The sequence below is a fragment of the Elephas maximus genome, chromosome 7 (assembly GCF_024166365.1).
Source record: "Elephas maximus indicus isolate mEleMax1 chromosome 7, mEleMax1 primary haplotype, whole genome shotgun sequence".
NCBI lineage: Eukaryota > Metazoa > Chordata > Mammalia > Proboscidea > Elephantidae > Elephas > Elephas maximus.
The window spans coordinates 70,085,688-70,110,383 of NC_064825.1; the positions used below are offsets into that span (position 1 = coordinate 70,085,688).

The 24,696-nt window shown below is 38.1% G+C and overlaps 1 protein-coding gene across 2 annotated transcripts in view; it reads left to right on the plus strand.

The window, feature by feature from the left end:
* Positions 1–24,696, plus strand: part of PDE3B (phosphodiesterase 3B) — a 144,403-nt gene that overhangs the window by 83,095 nt on the left and 36,612 nt on the right. For both annotated transcript variants that reach the window (XM_049890509.1, XM_049890508.1), the window contains exon 2: positions 23,754–23,804. In XM_049890509.1, coding sequence (XP_049746466.1) covers positions 23,754–23,804 — 51 coding nt within the window. The remainder of the gene's footprint in view (positions 1–23,753; positions 23,805–24,696) is intronic.

The following is a 24,696-nucleotide window of genomic DNA, read 5'->3' on the forward strand; positions in this document are numbered from 1 at the left end:
AGAGAGGAGGCATGTCTGACCTCCACCTCATAAGAATCAACCTTGGGCTGTTGATCTTGATTCTCCTTCCCCCTTGTGAAGTGAGAGGAGGTCAGACAGAGCCCCCATGCTGTTTTTACACCAACTTTCAGCCCAATTAAATGAGTGCTCTTCCCCCTCCACCCCCCATTCCATTCTCACTAATAGACTTTCATTACAACAACAACAAAAAATACTCAATATTATTATTAGGAGTTCTGATGGCACAATGGCTACTAACCTACAGGTTGTTAGTTCAAACCCATCCATTGTGGCTCTGTGGGGGAAAAGACCTGTGATTTGCTCCCATGAAGACTACAGTCTAGGAAACCCTAGGGGGCAGTTTTACTCTGTTATATAGGTTCAGTATGACTTGGAATCAACTTGATGGCACACAACAACACAAACAGCAATACTATGTTATAGTTAGAATTTTGTAAATAAAAACTCTGCGGAAATAGCTTTATGTCTTGTTATATATGTACTTACATTATCTTGATTTTGCTTAAATATTTACTATGTCGCTCTTTAAATAACACTTTGCCAACCCCTGAGCTAAACAATTATTCACTTATTCATAAGTGTTTATCAAACACAAAGAAATACCTCTCTACTGGTGGGTGTTCAACTACTAGCGGACAAAAAACAATTCTACATAATTCCTAGAACAGATTTAGATGACCATTTAATCCAGCTTAATCCAGTTTCCTTATTTTGTAATTAAGAATTCAAGCTTTAGTGGAGCTGAAAATACAGCTAAGATATTCTGGTTTCCTGCCTAGCCTCCTTTCTACTGTATTTATATTCAGGTGTTTATGGTAGGTGCTAAAGATAATAAAGAAGGATGAGAAACAGTGTCTGTATCATCAAGGGGCGTTATAATTTAGTTGGATTGTGTGTCATTTAGGGTCCCAGCAAAAAACAAATGGCATACTTAATGGAGTTATTGATGGTCATTTAATAAAGGGATTATTTATAAAAGTATGGGGAGGGTTAAGGGAAATAACCCTTATTACCATATTAGACCCGAAGAAACCGAAGAGAGCTGTAGGAGCTATAGGAGAGGGCACCCAGCAACAGCTGTGGCTGTTGGTGGAGGAATTCAGCTACTGACAACCTGTGCTGTTGGGGAGAAGCAGCTGGTACCCCACCAAGAGATACTTCAGCCTCATTCTACTGCCATCTCCTATCCTGCTGGTGCCTCGGTAGTCTCAACCCCACGAAACACAGCTGGCGAGTAACCTTTTGATGCAGTCCATAAAGATAAGCTTCCTGGGGAAAAGAGCCGTTTGGAAAATGGATCTGGAAGGACAAAGGGAGAATAGCACAGGGAGCAAGATTATTTATACAGCAACAATACATGTTTTAAATGTGAGCAATCTAGACAACATACTTTAGACAAGAGCGTATCGACATGTAAATATCATTTTTTGAACATTTTTATAGTGCATTACAGTTTATAAAGTACATCTTTATTTTATCTTCATAGCAATCTTCATGCAGATAGTGCATTTTTTTCTACCCTGACATCTGAAACAAAAAAAAAAAAGCTGTTCGGGCCTTGGTATTTGAAATTGATAGTCCATTTCTTCCACTGCGCAAAGTTGTTCTACTCTCAAACAAAAGCAGATGTGAAGTTTAAAGTGGTTAAGAACTCATCTTCCACAGGAGGCCAAGTATTAGAAGCCAGAAAGGCAAATCATGTATTGCAAGTATTTATTTATGGTTTGAAAATTTATTATTTTCATATCTTTGTAAGGTGGTCTTTTCCAGAGGATGAAAAGAGACTTATATAGTAGAGATTCTCAGCATAAGAATAAATTTTGAGTATTCCAAGATAATATTGTGGTTAAAAAATATGGATTTTGTAGTCAGAGAGACTGCAGTTTGAATGCTTGCTCTACCACCCACTTTGCATGTAAACTTGGGCAAATTACTTAGTCTCTCTCAGCCATAACTTTACTGTAAAAATGAGGACTACCACAAGGTTGTTTCAAGTTTTAAGTGAGATAACGGCATTTAGTAAGCTCTTAATAAATGTTAGCTACTACTATTTTTTTTTTTTTTACTACTGTTAGTATTACCCTATTTTTACGCAAATAACGTGTGCCTTCTGCATTCGTTTGCTGGCCCCGCATTCCCTCCCCTCCAAGGCACCCTCAAAAAAGCCACCATGCCAATCCTCTTCCACATGTTGCTGTAAAAAAAATTAGCACAGTGCGTGCTTACGAAAATAGCTGGGGTGGGGGGAGTTGGGTGCTGCCGGCAAACAAATGCAGAAGGCCTGTGTTATTTGCCAGTGATAGACTCTACAACCAAAATTTCAAATATATAAAATGTGACAAGTGATATTTCTAAGTTAATTCACTCTGCAAATATTTATTAAGCAACTATTCTATGCTGGAGTCTCTAGGTGGTGGGAATGGTTAAGGTGCTCAGCTGCTAACTGAAAGGTTTTGGAGGCTTGAGTCCCTCCAGAGGTGCCTCAGAAAAAAGGCCTGGTGATCTACTTTCCAAAAGATCAGTCACTGAAAACCCTATGGAGCGTAGGTCTACTCTGACACACACGGGGTTGCCATGAGGCATGTGGGACTTGACAGCAACTGGTTTATTATGTGCTAGGTGCTCACCAGGAGTTTCTGGATGTGCAAATAGTTAAGTACTCAGCTACTAGCTGAAAGGTTGGTAGTCCAAGTTCAACCAGAGGTGTGTTGGAAGAAAAGCCTGACAATCTCCTTCTGAAATATCGCAGCCATTGAAAATCGTGCAGAACACAGTTCTACTCTAAAACACATTGGGTTGCTGTAAATCAGAATCAATGGAAACCGGAGTTTTTTTTTTGTTTGTTTGTTTAGGCACTTACTATGCTAGATGCTGGGGTCACAGTGGAGACAAATCAGACTGTGTCCTCCTGGAGGCTGAGAGTACATAATTTGCATCTAATTTGTACTAATAATTGGTGAGTTAGTAAACAGTGCCTATACTGATTTACAGAGTCCTGGTGGTGCAGTGGTTAAAAGCTATGGCTGCTAACCAAAAGGTTGGCAGTTCGGATCCACAAGCTGCTCCTTGGAAACCCTATGGGGCAGTTCTACTCTGTCCTCTAGGGTTGATATGAATCGTAATCGACTCAATGGCACCTAACAACAACAACAATACTGATTTACATGCCATCAATCTAATGGTTTATTTAGCTACTATCATTAACTGTCAGTATACCAAAACACCAAACCAAACCCAGTGCCGTCGAGTCGATTCCGACTCATAGCGACCCTAGAGGACAGGGTAGAACTGCCCCATAGAGTTTCCAAGGAGCGCCTGGTGGATTCGAACTGCTGACCCTTTGGTTAGCAGCTGTAGCACTTAACCACTACGCCACCAGGGTTTCCGTCAGTATACCAAAAAGAGTTAATTGGTTTATTTTTTAAAATAATTTTGTAGTCAAAAATTAGCATAAATTATCACTGTGCGGACTTCACTAATCTCAGCAAACACTAGTCTACCGTACATTTTCCCCCTAATGAATGTTGTTTTTATTGTTAGGTACCATCAAATGAGCAGCCTTTAACTTAGAAAAAAAGACTATTGAGAAAAAATAGAAATATCATTTCAAAAATCTACTAACGTATTGATTATTGATAGATTTTGATATAACTACCTGGCTTCCTTTTCTATGCTGGTTGGAGCTGCTGATGATAACTGTTATTTATGCAGCACTACCACAAAGTTCGGAAACCCTGGTGGCATAGTGGTTAAGTGCTGTGGCTGCTAACCAAAGGGTCGGCAGTTCAAATCCACCAGGCGCTCCTTGGAAACTCTATGGGACAGTTCTACTCTGTCCTATAGGGTCGCTATGAGTCGGAATCGACTTGATGGCACTGGGTTTGGTTTGGTTTTGGTTTTACCAGAAAGTTCGATGTTTGTGAAAATAAGTTATTTTACACTAAACAGTAGTTGCTCCCACTTTAAATGGGATCTCTACCCAGCCCAGTTCATCGAGTCGATTCCGACTCATAGTGACCCCATAGGACAGAATAGAACTGCCCCATAGAGTTTCCAAGGAGCACCTGGCGGATTTGAACTACTGACCCTTTGGTTCGCAGCTGTAGCGCTTAACCACTAGGACGCCAGAGTTTCCATGGGATCTCTAGAAGCTACTAAATATCAATGACAAAATATCTGCTAACTGCTTGACAGCAACTAACAACAACAGAAGCTACTTGAAGCTTGATTTTGATACTTCAGTTTTTTTAGCTGATCCATGTCACATTACAGCTACTGTCAATTCAGTATTAAACAATTCTCAGATTTTTACTATTTTATGTGGTTTTATACATGGAAAATTAGTCTTTAGTAGTCCCCTAAAATGTAGTGTTAAATTTATCTTTGTATTTATAGTTTATTGAAAAAGTCATTTTTACTTATGCAAAACATAAAACTTGTGCATTTTCTTTTTTAAGTTTAGGATACTGTGATGATCCCTGAGGAATCTGATTTTTTTTTTTAATAGACAAAAGCTTCCCAGTTTTCATTTTCAAAGCGAGTTGCTATGGGGCTAGTATCTTTCTTTGCTTAATTTTAAGCTTAGTTACCATAACAAAATTATTTACTCAACTAATGCTGAATAGTGTCAAATAGATAAAAAACTTTGCTTAATTTTGAGCTTAGTTACCATAACAAAATTATTTACTCAACTAATGCTGAATAGTGTCAAATAGATACTGCTGGCAAATTGAATAATTTCTATTTGGCCATTAAAAATCCCAATTAAAAAATGGTAAATTTTTATCTTCAAAGGAAAAAGAATAGTCTTGTTAGTACAAATTGATTTTTAAAGTTTCTCTCTTCGCTAATTAAAATATACTTTGATTTCTTTTATGGTAGTTTTTCTTTAATATCTACAGTATACCTCTTAAATTTAATATTCTGTCCTAAAATAAAGGCAGGAAAGGGCCTAGCAAATATATGTTAAATAGTCAAAATTTTATCCATGGAAAATTATTGTTTAATTTTATACAGCTAAAAAAAAAAAAAAAAAAAATTTTTTTTTTTTAATAAGAAAATTATTTTTAATATAAGAAAATATTCCTAAATGTGCCTGTGCTGCTGTCCTCTATAGTCCCTTTTGTATGAAATGCTTTTTATGCTTTTAAGATGTAGCTGTTTGGCAGAACAGAGAGTTCATTTTATGGTCCAGAATCTTTACCATATTGACAATGTGCTTGTTCAGAATTAATAACCTAATTTCTGATTATTTTCTAAGTTAACTTGCAGTTGCTACTTTCAAAAAGCCTTATTATTCAAGGAATGTTTCCATTGTGCCCTTTAAGTATCTCTCCTATTTTAAGAGATGAAATACTTTAACTGGGAGTAAGGAATAGGAGGTAGAGACTAGGAACCAAGGAAAATAGGAAGGTGCAAGTAATTGTAGAAAGTGGTAAGCAGATTTTTGAGCCTAGATTTCCCCCCACTGGTTTCAGGTAGATAATCAGGTATGAGTTTGGTTGGAAAGATTAGTTGGTCGAATTATAAAAGGCAATTGGAAAGAGAAATTTACATTTTCTTTGCTTTGTTTGGGGAAGACTTGTCTCACTTAGAACCAACTAGCTCCTTTGCTTCACCTGTCTGTCTGCCTCTATGTGAATTTTTTTTTAGTTAAGTGAGGTTAGGCACAGAAGTAAATCATTTAATTACTCTGGTTTTTTCTTTATCTGTAAAACGAGAGGATTGGAATTGTTGACTTATAAATTCCCTTTAGCTCAAATATACTCTATGTGTTACAGGAGAGTAACATGATACAAATGCCTTTGAAGATTGAGTTTATTGTATAAAGTGGATGAAATTGTAGGAGAGGAAAGCTGATTGGAGACTACTGAAATTGATCCAGGCGTGATACGATAAAAATGTGAAAAATATGGTGGTGATAGAAAATCAGAAATATCAAGCCTTTATTTTAGATTGAATTAGAATGATATGGGGAAGGAGGTAGAGGAATAAAAAACAGAGTTATTCATTTAACAAGTTACATAGAGTTAACAATACTGATTTCACAGGACAAATAGGAAGGTTGAATGAAAAAATATGTATAAAGCTCCCAAAGAGTGCCTGGCATAGTAAGCTTGGTTTTCATTCTCTTTGTTGCCTTTGGTTTGCCAGACTTGGGGATGCCTCCCTCCTAAAAAAAGGTCTTACTTTGTTTTAATTGTAATGAGGCAGAAATTTGAGGACACTAAAAGACAGAGACTGATTAAAGGGTTATACTCACCGTTTATTCTCTTGGCACAATTCAAACAATATTTAGATACTAATTACAGTGTTTCCCACCCCCTGTCAAAAGATGGGAAATTTCAACAGTCATAATGGTCCTGAGTCCATAATGGCATTGATAGTTCTACTAATCAAAGGCCAGGTCGGGTGGGCAGACTACAAAGGGGATGCCTGAGCCCTTGTAGGGAATTTCCATGCTTTTCCCTATAAGAGGTATCTAACCCTCTTCAGTACTGCTCTTAATGTGTTGTTGTTAGGTGCTGTTGAGTAGATTTTCAACTCAGAGTGACCCCATCTGACAGAGTAGAACTGCCCCATAGAATTTCCTAGATTGTAATCTTTACAGGCCCCCACGTATCTGTCAGTTTTTCGTATTGGGGGGCTTGCATGTTGCTGGAAGCTATGCCACCAGTATTCGGATACCAGCAGGGTCACCCATGGAGGACAGGTTTCAGGTGAGCTTCTAGACTAAGACAGACTAGGAAGAAGGACCCGGCAGTCTATTTCTGAAAAGCATTAGCCAGTGAAAACCTTATGAATACCAGCGGAACATTGTCTGATATAGTGCTGGAAAATGAGCCCCTCAGGTTGGAAGGCACTCAAAAGATGACTGTGGAAGAGCTGCCTCCTCAAAGTAGAGTCGACCTGAATGACATGGATGGAGTAAAGCTTTCGGGACCTTCATTTGCTGATGTGGCATAACTCAAAATGAGAGGAAACAGCTGCAAACATCCATTAATAATCAGAACCTGAAATGTACGAAGTATGAATCTAGGAAAATTAGAAATCATCAAAAATGAAATGGAACACAAAAACATCGATATCCTAGGCATTATTAGTGAGCTGAAATGGACTGGTATTGGCCATTTTGAATCGGACAATCATATAGTCTACTATGCTGGGAATGACAACTTGAAGAGGAATGGTGTTGCATTCATCGTCAAAGAGAACGTTTCAAGATCTATCCTGAAGTACAACGCTGTCAGTGATAGGATAATATCCATACAGCTACAAGGAAGGCCAGTTAATATGACTATTACTCAAATTTATGCACCAACCACTAGGGCCAAAGATGAAGAAATAGAAGATTTTTATCAGATGCTGCAGTCTGAAATTGGATGAATATGCAATCAAGATGCATTGCTAATTACTGGCGATTGGAATGCAAAAGTTGGAAACAAAAAAGAAGGATCAGTAGTTGGAAAATACGGCCTTGATGATAGAAACAATGCCAGAGATTGAATGATAGAATTTTGCAAGACCAGTGATGTCTTCATTGCAAATACCTTCTTTCACCAACATAAACAGCAACTATACACATGGACCTCTCCAGATGGAACACACAGAAATCAAATTGACTACATCTATGGAAAGAGACGATGGAAAAGCTCAATATTATCAGTCAGAACAAGGCCAAGGGCCGACTGTGGAACAGACCATCAATTGCTCATATGCAAGTTCAAGCTGAAACTGAAGAAAATCAGAGCAAGTCCACAAGAACCAAAGTATGACCTTGAGTATATCCCTTCTGAATTTAGAGACCATCTCAAGAATAGATTTGACGCACTGAACACTAGTGACCAAAGACCAGATGAGTTGTGGAATGACATCAAGGACATCATCCATGAAGAAAGCAAGAGGCCACTGAAGAGACAGGAAAGAAAGAAAAGACCAAAATGGATATCAAAGGAGACTCTGAAACTTGCTCTTGAGCGTCGAGCAGCCAAAACAAAAGGAAGAACTGATGAAGTAAAAGAACTGAACAGAAGATTTCAAAGGGCCTCTTGAGAAGACAAAGTATTGTAATCATATGTGCAAAGAGCTGGAGATGGAAAACCAAAAGGGAAGAATACGCTCGGCATTTCTCAAGCTGAAAGAACTGAAGAAAAAATTCAAGCCTCGAGTTGCAAAAGTGAAGGATTCCATGGGGAAAATATTAAATGATGCAGGAAGCATCAAAAGAAGATGGAAGGAATACACAGAGTCATTATACCAAAAAGAATTAGTCAATATTCAACCATTTCAAGAGGTGGCATATGATCAGGAACCGATGGTACTGAAGGAAGAAGTCCAAGCTGCTCTGAAGGCATTGGTGAAAAACAAGGCTCCAGGAATTGATGGAATATCAATTGAGATGTTTCAACAAACAGTTGCAGCGCTGGAGGTGCTCACTTATTTATGCCAAGAAATATGGAAGACAGCTTTCTGGCCAACTGATTGGAAGAGATCTATATTTATGCCTATTCCCAAGAAAGGTGATCCAACCGAATGTGGAAATTATAGAACAATATCATTAATATCACACGCAAGCAAAATTTTGCTGAAGATCATTCAAAAACGGCTGCAGCAGAATATTAACAGGGAACTGCCAGAAATTCAGGTCGGTTTCAGAAGAGGACGTGGAACCAGGGATATCATTCCTGATGTTAGATGGATCCTGGCTGAAAGCAGAGAATACCAGAAGGATGTTTACCTGTGTTTTATTGACTATGCAAAGGCATTCGACTGTGTGGATCACAACAAACTATGGATAACATTGCAAAGAATGGGAATTCCAGAGCACTTAATTGTGCTCATGAGGAACCTTTACATAGATCAAGAGGCAGTTGTTTGGACAGAACAAGGGGATACTGATTGGCTAAAAGTCAGGAAAGGTGTGCGTCAGGGTTGTATTCTTTCACCATACCTATTCAATTTGTATGCTGAGCAGATAATCTGAGAAGCTGGACTATATGAAGAAGAACAGGGCATCAGGATTGGAGTAAGACTCATTAACAACCTGCGTTATGCAGATGACACAACCTTGCTTGCTGAAAGTGAAGAGGACTTGAAGCACTTACTAATGAAGATCAAAGACCACAGCCTTCAGTATGCACTGCACCTCAACATAAAGAAACAGAAATCCTTACAACTGGACCCATGAGCAATATCACGATAAATGGAGAAAAGATTGAAGTTGTCAAGGACTTTGTTTTACTTGGATCCACAATCAGCAGCCATGGAAGCAGCAGTCAAGAAATCAAAAGACGCATTGCATTGGGTAAATCTGTTGCAAAGGACCTCTTTAAAGTGTTGAAGAGCAAAGATGTCACCCTGAAGACTAAGGTGTGCCTGACCCAAGCCATGGTATTTTCAATTGCATCGTATGCATGTGAAAGCTGGACAGTGAATAAGGAAGACCAAAGAACTGACACCTTTGAATTGTGGTGTTGGCGAAGAATATTGAGTATACCATGGACTTCCAAAAGAAGGAACAAATCTGTCTTAGAAGAAGTGCGTCCAGAATGCTCCTTAGAAGCAAGGATGGTGAGACTGCATCTTACATACTTTGGACATGTTGTCAGGAGGGATCATTCCCTGGAGAAGGACATCATGCTTGGCAGAGTACAGGGTCAGCGGAAAAGAGGAAGACCCTCAACAAGGTGGACTGACACACTGGCTGCAACAATGAGCTCAAGCATAACAATGATTGTAAGGATGGCGCTGGACCGGGCAATGTTTAGTTCTGTTGTGCATAGGGTCGCTATGAGTCGGAACCGACTTGACGGCACCTAACAACAACAATCTATACAGGAGCAGATTGCCAGGGCTTTCTCCCAAAAGGCTGTGGGTAGACTTGAACCGCAAACCTTTTGGTTAGCAGCCTAGTGCTTAGCCATTGCGCCAGCAGGGCTCCTTTATCTTAGTGTAAAAACCCAGTGCTGTCGAGTCGATTCCGACTCGTATCGACCCTATAGGATAGAGTAGAACTACCCCATAGAGTTTCCAAGGAGCACCTGGTGGATTTGAACTGCCAGCCCTTTGGTTAGCAGCCATAGCACTTAACCACTATGGCACCAGGGTTTCTTCTTAGTGTAAAAAAATTGATGATGAAGTATATTTATAATCTCTGCCCATGGTGAAATACCATTAGGACTTTCCATTGTGTTATTTGCGAAATCAAAGGCTCTGTGTCTCTCTGAACACATTAGGGAGACAGATATCAAATGAGCCAAGGAGCAGAATTCCTAAACAAAGGTCCTCCCAGCAGAAGATTTGCGTGTGTTATTTTTTTATTTGTCCTCACCACCTATCAGGAAGGCTGGTGTCTTTGGTTAACTCATTATTCTTAGCCCAAACTATTTTTTTTTAAACTATAATTTTTCTATTCTCAGATAAATTGTGGAGGGTAGTCAGAGAATATATGTTTTATTTGCTTTGTTAAGCAGAGGGTATACTTACCAAGGACCGTTTAGTTCCTTTGTTTTACTTGAGTGTCAGTGCTGTTTTTGGATCTTTTAGTTTTATGAGATGTGAAGACCTGATCAAGGGGAGAAAAGCTACCCAGCCTCCTCTGTTTGATTCATAACTTAGTGGGAGACAGTATAGTGCAGTGTTTGAGAGCCTGGGCTCTGGCATTAGACTTCCTGAGTTATTGTATGTATAGATGAGGGCGCCTCTAGATTTTGTGATCTGACCACTGTTTTAAATTAATCTCAAATCTCCCCAGTAGGACCGTGACTTGTTATCTCCTCTTAAACGTTCTTTCCAGACCTGGAGCCAAGTTTGAGGCATATTCCTGTTAACAGAATGGAAAGATTTTTTTTTTCTTTTTTGGTCTTGTTCATTAACCATGTTTGGAGTTCTAGAATATTTCATAGGTTATTTCTTATTTAATCCTGAATTGTTCAAGTGTTTTAGGAAGACCTTTTAAATATTAACGGTTATTAATTTCTTGCTTGCTTAAATTATACTGAAAAATCATATTGTAAGTTGAAGGAAAAACATTTTATTTATTCAAGGTACAAAGGTCAGAGGAACCTTGATGGCGCAGTGGTTAAAGTGCTCGGCTGCTAACCAAAAGGTCAGCAGTTTAAACCCACCAGCCACTCTATGGCAGAAAGCTGTGGCAGTCTGCTTCAGTAAAGATTTACAGCCTTGGGAACACTATGGGGCAGTTTTACTTTGTCATATAAGGTGGCTATGAGGTGGAATGGACTTGATGGCAGTGGGTTTGGTTTTTTTAGGGGGGTGGTGGTTTAAGAAGAAAATGGAAATTATATTCTTTAAAGGTTTACCATCTTGATTTCTTCATTTGTTTTTGACATGTTCTCCCCAGAAGATAAATCTCTTGGTGGGAATGTACTGTGTCAAGGATGGAGATAAAAGTTCATTAATAGGATAGAGCACATTTGATGAGATCCCAAGGCCTCATTACAGTCAGTTTAAGAGAGAATGGGAAGAGAGCAATTGAAAACAAGTGAAGACAACTCTTAAGGAATTTTGCTGTAATGGGAGTAGAACTGTGGAATAGTGGCTGAGTGGAAGTATGATCATGAGAAGGGAAGAAATAACCTACACCTGTCTTCATAAACTCAAGTTTCCCACTGATGGCTCCCACTGGCCAACCCATAGCTACCAGGGAGCCCAGGTGATGCAGTATATAGGGGAGCATCCCCAAGGTCCAGAGAAGGGCAAAGAATGGATCTTGGAGGCAAATGCAAACTAATCAGTATAATCACTAAGCCTCAGCTTCTCCACATATAAAATGGGGCTACTTGCAGTGTTGGTGTGATTTTACCTGTGCCACCAAGCACCTGACACACCACTAACACACAGTAGTGTTTAATATATAATAATTCTTATTATAAGATGGTGTAGCATAAGGGGCATTAATGCTTTAAGCTTTGGAATTAGGAACATCTGGATTCAAATTCTGTCCCTGCCACTTACTAGTTACATGATTTTGGGCAGGTTACCTCACCTCTTTTAGTCTCTGTTTTGTTATCTGTCAATTAATAATGCTCAGAGAATTCTGGTAAAGATAAAAGGAGACATTATGTATTAAGTGCCTAACATTGTGCTGCTACGTAGCATACCATCCAAGTTACCACCTCCATCATCGTATTTTTTGTATTTTCTATTATCCCCCTCCATTCTGGTACTCCAATCACTCGCAGATTATTTCTCTTGATAGAGTCCCACATAGTTCTTCATTTTTTAAAAATTCTTTTATCTGATTTGATTTGATTTGATTTTTCTCAAATATGTTGGTGTCAAGGGTTTGATCTTCAGTCTCACTAATTCTGATTTCCATTTCCTCAATTCTGCTCCTATTACTTTCTATTGTTGTCTAGTTTTGAAATTTTATTGTTAAGTCTTCTGGATTTCTGTTTGTTGTCTCTATATGGACTCTTGCAGCCTATTAAATTTGTCATTATGCTCTGCTCTAATCTTCTTAAGTTCCTCTAATGCTATGTCTGTGGGTTCCTTGGCTTGTTCTGTGTTTTGCCTGATCTCTTAAAGAGTTCTGTATATTAAACTTCTGTATTCTACCTCTGATAGTTCTAGGAAGTTCTCTCATCCAGATTTCTTGATTCTTTGTTTTGGGAGCTTACTGAAGCCATCATGGTCTGCCTCTTTATGTCATTTGATATTGACTGTTGTCTCCAAGCCATCAATAAGTTATTGTATTTATTTTATGTTTACTTACTGTGTTTTAGCTTTTTGTTTTGTTTTGATATACCCAAATAGGCTGCTTGAGTGAGCTAGTTTGATTATTGGCACCTTTGAAGCTCTAACATCCTGTCACCAGGTGACTAGAGCTGTTGATAGGTATACGAGCCCCTGATTCCATTTACTTTTCTTATGTGGATTCAGCTCAGGTGTCCAAGTAGTCGGTCACCAAGTTTGTGGTGCAGGCTCTTACCTATAGTCTTAGATGAGCAGGGGTGATTGGTGTAGGCATAGGTATCTGGCTGCAGTAGGAGGTCACACGCTGAGCAAGGCAGGGGACTGACAATCACCTCTGAGTATCTGTGAGGAAACTGTGTCCCTGTTCCCTAGAGCACCTAGGTGGTTGGCTTTTGCAGCCAGACTATGGGCACCCAATGCTGTTGGCTATAAGGACCGGAAGGTACCACTTATCCTTGGACCTCTGTCGAGGGTGCCTAGGTGGCGTGGCTGAAGCCACTAGTCCTCAGGTCCCTGAAGTGGGTAGATGAGGACCCTGCTTAATAGGCAGAGTGGTGTCAAACATCACGAACCTGCCTCTCTACCATATAGCTGAAACAGTTGAAGGTAGACTTTAGGTATATACTCTGTTGTACTATGCTACTGAGGGCCTACACTGTTGAAATGGGCCCACACAGGTCTATGCAGAGGTGAAAGGCATTCTAAGTTCATGGGCTGCTTATGTCTGTGCCTAGGCAAAGGAGCTGCTTCTGCCCTGAATTCCCAGCTTAGGAGGGCTGGCAGATTATTTTTTCCCCATGTTTGTTAATTTGTTCCTTCTCTAAGGCCAGGAGGATGGCTCAGGGTGCTTGACAAGTCCTACTTCCAGCCCGGGGAAAGCAGCTATCACTGAAAATAGATTGGGACTCAGTGCAGAGCAGGGAGGGGTCAGTTAAATGGGAGAGAGTTTTTTCCAAAGGGGCGCTTTTTGGTCTGAGTGGTAGATTAGACGCAAGTACTTTTGCCAAGAGTGACGCTTTTTGCTGATTCTGGTGGCATGAGTGAACTCTCCACCGCCCGGTCTCTTCTGATGTGGAAAATGCATCTCGAATGCCACTGCTTGTGTTACTGTGCTTGCGCCAGCGGATCCAGCCTGTGGGGTGCCAATTCGTGCCAGGTCAGGTCTGGCAACTCCTTAATGATTCTGAACCGTCTGTCCCTCCCTCTGCCTCTCAGTCCGATTCCTCAACTTTTCCTTTGATGTTCAGGGCTCCTAGATTATCATGTATAATTAATTTACTTGTTTTTTGGGGTCTTTGCCGTAAGAGGGACCACCAGAAGCATCTGACTACTCTGCCATCTTGACCCTGCCTCCCATCATCATATTTTTTGATTACTGAGAATAATAAATGGGATTTGTTTCCATGTAATACTAATTCTCCCTGCATTCCACCCTTTTTATCTGCTTCTCAGATTTTCTGACTGGGGCCCCTCTTTGTCACGCAAGGATCAAGGTTACTATCTTTAGCACTTTCGACTATTAGAAAATTCAGTTTTAGTTGGTTAAACTTTGTGGCTATCTACATATTTTGTTTTTTATTTATATTAGATAAACACAATCAAAGAGTTAAATGGTTTTCTTCATTGGGCCTACATTGGAAGGCATAGAAATAGAAAAAATTGGAAATACTGATATTTGACCGATTTCATTAGCATGGATTTGTACCTGAGACTCAAGCAAAATGTCTTCAAGAAATTTGAGAATAAAGGATTTTGTAACAGTTAATTCATAGCCATATCACCATAAGTATTCTTTTAAGTTTCACATAAATATTACAGAGCTATAAGTTTGATTTGAGGGCACATACATGTTTTTCATTTCAGCTACATAGGGAACAATGAAATTAAACCTCATTGACGTAATTAAATGCGATAACATCTCCTGGTTGTACTGCTGATGTTTCACTGTGGTTTTGGTGGTTTTGTAGAGCTCTGTAAAGCATGCTAGACTTATAAACATATTCAAACAGAAACTTTTATCAGGATTCAACTTCTTAACCACAAAGAAAAGCTGAATTTAAATAAAGGCACAGTTTTGGGTTTACTTTATCAAATCAACTGAATAATTTTTTAAGTTGTATATGCCTCACATGTTGCTTAGCTTAGAGAAAATGCTTTTCTTAGAAATGGTTTTTGAACAGATACCCACAGTGTGTGAAAATATGCAATAAATTCTGATTGTGTATAAAATAATGGAAGCTCCTAAAAACAGCAAGTTAAATTTTCAAACTTGCATCAACTATTGTCTGATAGTATGATAGAACCATGTTTTGAAGCGATACCATGGTCCCTGTCATTTCTTTTTTTTACCGCTATCCAATATTCACCTCCGTTTAAGTTAGTTACAGGATCTACGTTGGTATTGGAGTTGAAGTTTCTTCCAGCACCACTTCCTCTTGAGTTGATTCCAACTCCTGGTGACCCCCTGAGTGTCAGAGTAGAACTGTGTTCCATAGGGTTTTCAGTGGCTGATTTTTCAACAGTAAATTGCCAGGCCTTTCTTCCAAGCCGCCTCTAATCAGGCTGGAGCCTCTAACCTTTCGGTTAGCAGCTGAATGAGTTAACTGTTTGCACCATGCAGGTACTCCCTGGTTGTAGTTTAAATGCCTAAAATTTTTCTGGCTTCAGAACATTGTATCTTCAGAACATCTCATACTGCGTACTTGGAAATAATATTTCAAAAGAGCTACATGATTATTATATAGGAGGAACGAACACTTCAACCGAAGTTTCTTAAACTTTTAATATCCATATACTACTTACTATACATTCAGTATGCATGAAGCCACCCACCAATTTTAGGTAAATATATAAAAACGACTCACCACAATTTTTAAAAGCTAAAAAATTACAAGATATTTATATCAGTGTATTATTTGCTGTGTGCAGCCCAGTGGTGAGTGCCTTGCATGTTGTAGATTTAATCTATATCCAATCAAATACTAATCTTTTCTCTTTCTTGAATTAGAAAAATCCAACCAAAATTATAATTTATAAGGAAAGGCTGCAAGTCTTTGTTGGTTGAATACTCAGATTAAACCTGGATCCTGGAATTATGAAGAGATTTCTCACTGAAGATACTTTCAGGGCTGGGTCGGTTGCTAAATTGATGGGCATTATTGTGTGAAAAAGCTTGGGATGTAGAGGTTCTTTGCAGCTCACTAGAGAAAGCACTTCTATTTTCTATTTATGTTTTATATTTATTTTTTAGTATTTTTATATTTGTTCCTTTTTTATAGCACTCTGAAAAGATGTACACTCTGTGGCTAAAAATTGGATGCATTTACATTTCTGCTATTTCCTTTAACACTGAATCGTGCCCAACATTTGTGTCTTAGCTGCTAGCTATTTTCTGTGAATAAGGCAGTGTGTAGATATGCAGTTAGGAGATTCTCTCATTGCTTAGCAAAGCCCTTTTCTTGCTGTACAGTTAAGTGATTCTCTTTCAGAAATGATTCCAATACACATTTCCAGTCTATATCATAGTTCATAAAATAAACATTAAATGGGGGGGGGATTCATCTTTTATAGTATGAGTTTTTGAGTGGTTCACAGATAAAATGTTGTCTACCATCCTTCCTCTGGTGCACTGTTTATACACCACGAGCTGATTTGGATTCTGCCCCCGAGTGTATTTACCCAGCGTTCAAGTAAAATACCTGCTCGTTTGCACGTGTAACGGTAATTACTCGGCTATATCATATATATGCCTTTACTATTATGTGACCTCCCAGTATGTCGTACGGTAAATACATTTTGGGAATCGTTTCCTCTCTACTCTCTCCCGGCATAATGTTTATCATTCGTGTGGTTAGTTTTACAAGTCTCAGCAATAGCTTATCTTTTCATCTGCTTTTGCTATGAGGAGCATATCTTCTGAATGGTGCCCCTATTAAGAGTTTTTTTTTTATCTATTTTAGGAACAAAAGTCTTCAGTTTTTCACATAAGAAGCATTTTGTGCTTGCTCTAGAAAAATTCTATTGGTTGACCAAAGAGGTTTTTATGTTTTGTTTGGTGAAAATGTCATGAAGGTTCCCGTGGCTTCCTGTTGTTATCTGACAAAGTTTCAAAGAAGACAAAGGGCAGAAGAACACAGGGTGAATGAACTGCCAGTCTAAGAAAAGAAAAAAAAGAAAAAAAAATCCGGCTTTTAGATAGTCATGTTGTCTGTCCTAGTCACATTTTTGTTTTTATATATTTGTATGATATCACAGCTGCAGATTTATTTTCTCTTTACACTAGAGTCCTGTTCTTGATTTAGGCTTAGTATTTATTCTGAGTTATTTATGTTACTATTTTTATCAGTGTTCTCGGCTTTAGGAAACCAGTTTTGAGCCATTCATTTCTTTTTTGGACTGGCAATACAGCGAAACACAATGAAAAGAATACAGATTTAATAGATGTGAATAATAGTATTCAAACGACATGGAAATACATTAGCTAAGATGATTTCTAGAAACCCTGGTTGCGTAGTGGTTAAGTGCTACAGCTGCTAACCAAGAGGTCGGCAGTTCAAATCCACCAGGTGTTCCTTGGAAACTCTATGGGGCAGTTCTACTCTGTCCTATAGGCTCGCTATGAGTCGGAATCGACTCGACGGCACTGGGTTTGTTTTTTTTTTTTTTTGGTTTAAGATGAGTTCTACTCTGTTACAGAATAATGCACATTTTAGGGCAGCTGTGTTATAAGTCAGAATCAACTCATAGCAGTAGGTTTTTTTTTTTTTTTTGTCCAGCTTTTAAGAATATAATGGTTATTAAGATGATGATAAAGATAGATTTCTGTGAAAATCAGAATCAATCTTACATTTCACAATTATGAGATATATGTAAACTAATTTGTTTCCTTGTTTCACTCTAAATATTCCAGACCACTGAGGAATAACTAGTGGCCCACTGATTATAATTTGATAAATAATGGCTGATACTCTATTACCGTTTCCTAGTTTAAATTTTTATCTAAGTGCTAATATTATAGAGACAGCAGTATTTTCATTAAGGATTTTGCTTCTTTTGAGATATCTGATGCCATCCTGTGTCATTATTTCTCCTTTACTGGATCATTTCTATCAAATACAAATACGATCTAGAACCTACCAAGTTAAAAACAATCTGTTTACATTCTTTCTCAGCTATTGTACATTTCACCCTTCCCTCGCACTGGGTTTTTTTCTTGTACTGCACTTTCTCTAGAAAGTTTTCCATAGTCACTGTCTCTACTTCCTTACCTTCCTAAATTCTTCTTTTTTTTTTTTTGTTAAAACTGAACACATACAGGTCGTACCCGATTTCTGACATATTCTACTTATGATGGGCTGCACTTTTGACCTGTCTTTTTTTTTTTTTTTTAACATCTCATCGTTAGTAATATGTACTACATATAGTGTTGCAGTGTGTAATTTGCCTGTGTTATCATTCTCAGATGTTTACTTGTGGATGTACAAAGACTGGATTTATAGAGATACTGATAATAAAAGGCAATAATAATGAAAACTTAAAAAAAAAAAAAGGAATTTGACTTATGTCAGAACTGACTTATGGCCGAGTTGTCAGAACGGAGCCCCGTCAAAAGTCGGGGACCGCATGTACTCATAAATACGTATGAAGTATAAAGACTAAGGATAACAAACATGTCTACCCAGCCATGGAAACCTTCAGACATTTAACTCTGAATGTTACTATTAACTCTGAAGTTCACTGTATGCCCTTCCCAGATCCAGTTTCCTTTTCTTCTCCCTCAGATAACCACCATCCTGAATTTCTTTATACCAAAACCAAAACCAACCCACTGCCTGCCAGCCGATTCCAACTCATAGCAACCCCATGGGACTGAGTAGAACTGCCCCATAGGGTTTCCAAGGCTGTAAATCTTTATGGAAGCAGACTGCCACATCTTTCTCCCGCAGAGCCACTAGCGGGTTCAAGCTGCAGACCTTTTGATTAGCAGCCAAGTGCTTAACCACTGCACCAGCAGGGCTCCCTGAATTTCTTTATAGTTTCCCATATGTTTATATTCTTAAGTGTATATTTTTAATATGTATTTTATTTTAATAAGTGAAATTATACTATATTATTCTGTGACTTGCTTTTCTCATTTGCATTGTTTCTGAGATTCATCTGTATAGTGTGTTGCTGTTCTTCATTTTTATGCTATATCTCATTGTATAAATCTACCAAAATTTCTCCATTTCACTCTTGATGGACATTTGAATTGCATCTAGTTTTTTGCTACCCCTATCTATGTGCATTCTTGTTTATGTCTCCTGGTGTCAAATGACCTAGAGCAGAGGAGCATAATTTTGGTTTTTTTCCCACAATCCATTATGGATTGGTGCTTTTTGTAAAATACACTAAAAATGCTGCAACAATTTCAAATTGCTATAAAAATTTTAAAACTGTTATTCTTAATTTTTTTATTTACCTTCTTGTGGACCACACTTTGAATAACAGTACTCTAAGTTAAGGTATATACCTAGTTGTGGAATTCCTGGGTCACATATCTTCTACTAACTATTGAGAAAATGTGTTTTCTCAAAATCACTAATACTCTAGTTGTTCGAATTATATAGAAGGCCAAAGTTGGCCAGCTCTCTGTAGCTTTTGTTGAATTTGTTTTCAGTTCCTAATATGTGAGGATTCCAGAATGAGACCTGCTGTTTTTTGTTAAATTCTTTTTATTGATTCTAGAGAGAGTGACTGGAAATAAGAATATGCTGTGCTTAAGAGTTGATTCAAGGCCAATATAACAAGTACAAGCAAGAGAAAACCATGGTAATGGGATGAAAGGCCAGGAGGGAGTGAATTTAGTAAGGAAAATATCTGCAGTTAAAGGTGCTATAGTAGAGAGATCTAAAAGCAGTAATCATGGAGAAAAAACATTATACATAGTAAGGTTTTTTAGAGACCTTTAATAGTACAATTAAAATAAGTATGCATTAGCAGCAGCTTCTGAGTAGGCAGCCTTGGAATGGGCTCAATGTATTAGGCTTTCTAAGAATGTAAGCTAAGATGAAGTTGCCCGTATAAGCAAGCAGCAGGACTACTTTATATCAGTGTTTCTCAACCCATTTTTCATTATCACTCCCCTAAGGAGTCTTTGGTTAAGTGCCACGACTGCTACACCAAAAGGCTCGCAGTTCAAATCCACCAGACGCCCTTTGGAAACCCTATGGGGCAGTTCTACTCTGTCCTATAGGGTCGCTGTGAGTCGTAATCGACTCGATGGCAATGAGGTTGGTTTTTTTTTTTTTTTTTTTTTTTGGCTTTTAAGGAGCCTTTATGGAGCCCTGGTGGCAAAGTGGTTAAGAACTTGGCTGCTAACCAAAACACTGGCAGCTTGAATCCACCAGCCACTCCTTAGAAACTCTATGGGGCAGTTCTACTCTGTCCTGTAGGGTCGCTATGAGTTGGAATCAACTTGATGGCAACGGGTTTGGTTTGGTTTGAGGAGCCTTTATAGACTTTTCCCCTCTAATCGTCCCTCTATCCCCGTGAAATTTTAATACCCTAGATATATAGTATAATCTGTTTATGCATTGTGGCCCTTTGGAGGGCCACAACCCATTTTAATATGTAATTTTTTTTTTTTTTTTGCCCTCAAGAAACAATTTTCACCTTCTTGGAAGCAACATGGCCTCCACCGAGAATGCATGTATAAATACAAATATGGCTCTTGGCAGTGGAGTGCAAATATTTGAAAATGTAACATTTAACCATATAGCTGAATGAAATGAGGGGAAAAGGAAGATTGACTCAATGTTAAAAACTGTCCTAATGAAATTATGCTTGAGTTAGCAGAAAATCAGCTTCTACTTAGACTAATTATTCAGGGAAATGAGGTATATGCATCTGTCACAGCTTGATGGTGTGGAAGAAATGTAGACGTATGAATGGGAGAGCAGGGTCAACATAAGTCAGAATAGACTCAGTGACACCAACAGCATCGCTAGGCAAGCTTGTAAATTCAGAATGCAAATGAGTGAATTGATGCACATCTGATAGATAGGTTTTAATGACACTCGTATGATTCTGTCTTCACTGCTGTCTATTTTAGACTTTTATTAGTGAACTTAGAAAAATATCAGATTTACAGATGTTATGATGATGGGAAGAATTGTTAATACGGTAGTTGACGTACTCAATCCCCCAAAAAAATTTTTCAGGCTAAAATCAGAAGTAAAGTATTGGAAAACCAAAAAAACAAAAAACCAAACCGATTGCTGTCAAGTCAACTCTGAGTCATAGTGACCCTATAGGACAGAGTAGAACTGCCCTGTAGAGTTTCCAAGGAGTGCCTGCTGGATTCGAACTGCCAACCTTTTGGTTAGCAGCTGTAGCTCTTAACCACTACGCCACCAGGGTTTCCAAAGTATTGCAGTTAGGTCTAAACAGCAATTGTGGAAGAACGGCATAGAGAAAATGGAACATAAATGTATCTTGTATAAAAGAAACTTAGGGACTTTAGGTTATGATAATCTTAATGTGTGGGAGTCCCTGGATGGTGAAAATGGTTAACACACTAGGCTGCGAACTGAAAGGAGGTTTGAATCTGCCCAGAGGCACCTCAAAAAAAAGGCCTGGCAATCTGCTTCCAAAAAATTAGCCATTGAAGACTGACCCTATGGAACGCAGTTCTTTTCTGAATGACATGAAATTGCCATGAGTTGGAACTGACTTGATGGCAGTGAGTTTATATATATTATAAATGGTTAAGGGCTGGCTGCTAACTGAAAGGCTGGTAGTTCAGACCTACCCAGCACCTCCATGGAAGAAAGACCTGGTGACCTGCTTCCATAAGGATTACAGCCAAGAAAACCCTATGGGGCATTTCTGCTATGTCACATGGGGTTGCGATGAGTTGGAATTGACTTGATGGCACCCAACAACATATCTCCCTATCTATCATCCGAAGGAGCCCTGGTGGCACAGTAGTTAAAGTGCTTGGCTGCCAACCACAAGGTCAAGAGTTTGAAACCACCAATGCCTCTGAAAGAGCCCCCAAAAGATGTGGCAGTCTGTTTCTGTAAAGAGTTACAGCCTTCATAACCCTATAGGGTAGTTCTACTCTGTCCTATAGGATCACCATGAGTCAAAATCAACTCGACAGCAGTGGTTTGGTTTTTGGTTTTGGTTCTATCTGTCTAAAACAAAAACAAAGATAAATATGCCATATGCCAGAGACCTTATGTGACTCACAAAGCCTAAAATATTTACTATCAGTACCTTTAGAGAAAAAGTTTGCTGACTCCTAATAAAACATTTTGGTGCAATACTTAAGAGGTACAGCTGCTAACTAAAAGATCAGCAGTTTGAATCCACTAGCTGCTCTTTGGCAGTTTTACTCGGCTCTATAGGGTCGCTATAAGTCAACATCAACTTGACGGCACACAGCAGCAACAACAATAAAACATTGGACCAGTGATAGACTGGATAACTCTTTTAGATCTTTTGCAACCAGGAGACATAAGACCAAGGACAAGAAACAACAGAAATGGTTCAGTATATAGAAATTGTATGATTGTATTATAAATTAACTAGGTTTATATTCAACACAGCAATCAAAGCTATATAAAAAGATAGAATTCATAATCACATTTTAAGCAGAAGGAGGAAATCTATTCATTAATTTAGTAAGCTTTAAAGAAGTTTAGGGTTAATACTAAGGGATAGTTATGGCTTACTGAATTAAAGCTAATCTTATCTTGAGCATGTGACTACTGGATGGGGAAGCAGCTGGAAATTCTCCTAGGAAGAAGGGAAGGAAAAAAACTAGTTTAGGACTAACCAGTTATCATATTTTGCCTATAAAGGAAATAAACATGAAAACAATCATGACTTATGCATATCAAAGGGGGGGGTGGATTGCTTTTATAAATCCAATTTTTAAATTTATTTTTTATTGTACTTTAGATGAAAGTTTACAGAACAAACTAGTTTCTCATTAAACAGTACACATATTGTTTTATGACACTGGTTAACAACCCCATGGCATGTCAACACTCTCCCTTCTCTAACTGGGGTTCCCTATTACCAGCTTTCTTGTCCCCTCCTGTGTGCTCGTCCTTGCCTGTTGTGCCCCTTAATCTCATTTTGTTTCATGGGCCTTTCTAACCTTTGGCTGAAGGGTGAACCTTGGGAGTGACTTCATTACTGAACTAAAACAGTGTCCAGGGGCTGTACTCTGAGGGTTTCTCCAGTCTCTGTCAGTCCAGTAAGTCTGGTCTTTTTTTGTGAGTTAGAATTTTGTTCTACATTTTTCTCCAGCTCTGTCTGGGACTGTCTATTGTGATCCCTGTCAGAGCAGTCATCAGTGGTAGCTGGGCACCATCTAGTTGTGCTGGACTCAGTCTGGTGGAGGCTGTGGTAGATGTGGTCAGTTAGTCCTTTGGACTAATCTTTTCCTTGTATGTTTAGTTTTCTTCATTCTTCCTTGCTCCCGAAGGGGAGAGACCAGTGGAGTATCTTAGATGGCCGCTTGTAGGCTTTTAAGACTCCATATGCTACTCACCAAAGTAGAATGTGGAACATTATAAATCCATTTCGTACTCTGACCACAAGTACAAGGGATTTATTGGCAAGGAAATAGCACCACCCTTTGGCACTGGTTTAAGATAGTAAGTGATAAGCCTTTGGAGGGGATGGAGAGGGGGGTGTCTGATGATATATAATTTTTCTTGTATTTTTAGGGACTGGATGTGATTTTTGGATTTACATTTACCTTTTTTTATGGTAATAAATATTTTGAAGGCTAGTAGAGCATATTTTAGTGGCTATTCTGATTATTCTTTTGATTTTTCATTTACAGGTTCTATAATTAATGAAATGATATGTCTAGAGATAATTTTCATTCTCACCTTCCTAGTTCCTCTTCCAAATTTTAAGTTATTTTAGGTATCTGTGATTAAATATGCTGTATTTTGTCTTTACCGGTATTTATTTCCAGTTTGTAACTAAGTGATTTTTTTTTTTTTGTCCAGATGATTCTTTGGGATTGGGATTTAAAGCAGTGGTATAAACCTCATTATCAGGTAAATATAAGTGATATCACCAATAACTGATATCTGTAATGAAACTTTTGACATTTAAATTCAAGTTATATTTACAAAGTTATATTTCTGTGCCATAAGATTTTCTTTAACTAGTTAAAATAACCAGAACCTTTATTTAAGTAGATTTTTTTAAAAAAATACATTTTAAATGTAATAAAAAGAAAATGATAATAAGTGAGACTTATATAGTTATTTTTAAAATGTTATTAATATAATGTAGACTCAGAATAAACTAACATTTCTATATTAGGAGTGAGAATATTTTTGTTCTGATTGTGGACCAGTGACCCACAGAAGGGGAAAAATAGATTGAAGGCGGTATATGAGAAAAAGCAAAACATTTGCTTTGGGAGTAAAATTTTATCTGATGCTTTTTCTACATCTATTGATATGATCCCTTTTTTCCCCATTATTCTATTAGTGTTGTAAATTATATTGTTTAATTTTCATGTGTATGTACTTGCTCTGGTTCAGCAAATCATGGGGAGCTGTGTCAGAGGTATGCTTAATTGCCTATAGTGACATTCATACAGAGCTGTTGGTTTTAATGTTATTTGTAGTGGATAAAGACTAGAAATAGCTAGACTATGCCCTGAAACCCAAATGCCCCAGTCGTAGGGAATGTTTTAAAACAAAAACTAACACAAAATGACACTGCACAGGAAAAAAAAAAATTCTACGAAGAATAAGGACATTCTTTAGCTACTGCGACCTAAATAAAGTTCATAACATTTCTTAGTTCCAAAATGTGTGGAAAATACTTAATAAGCAGTTTCATTGTGAACTCATTAAACAATTTGAATAAGTATACATTCCAAACATGACCATCTAGCAATATAAGCTCAGGTATAATAAAACAAACAAGAGTAAC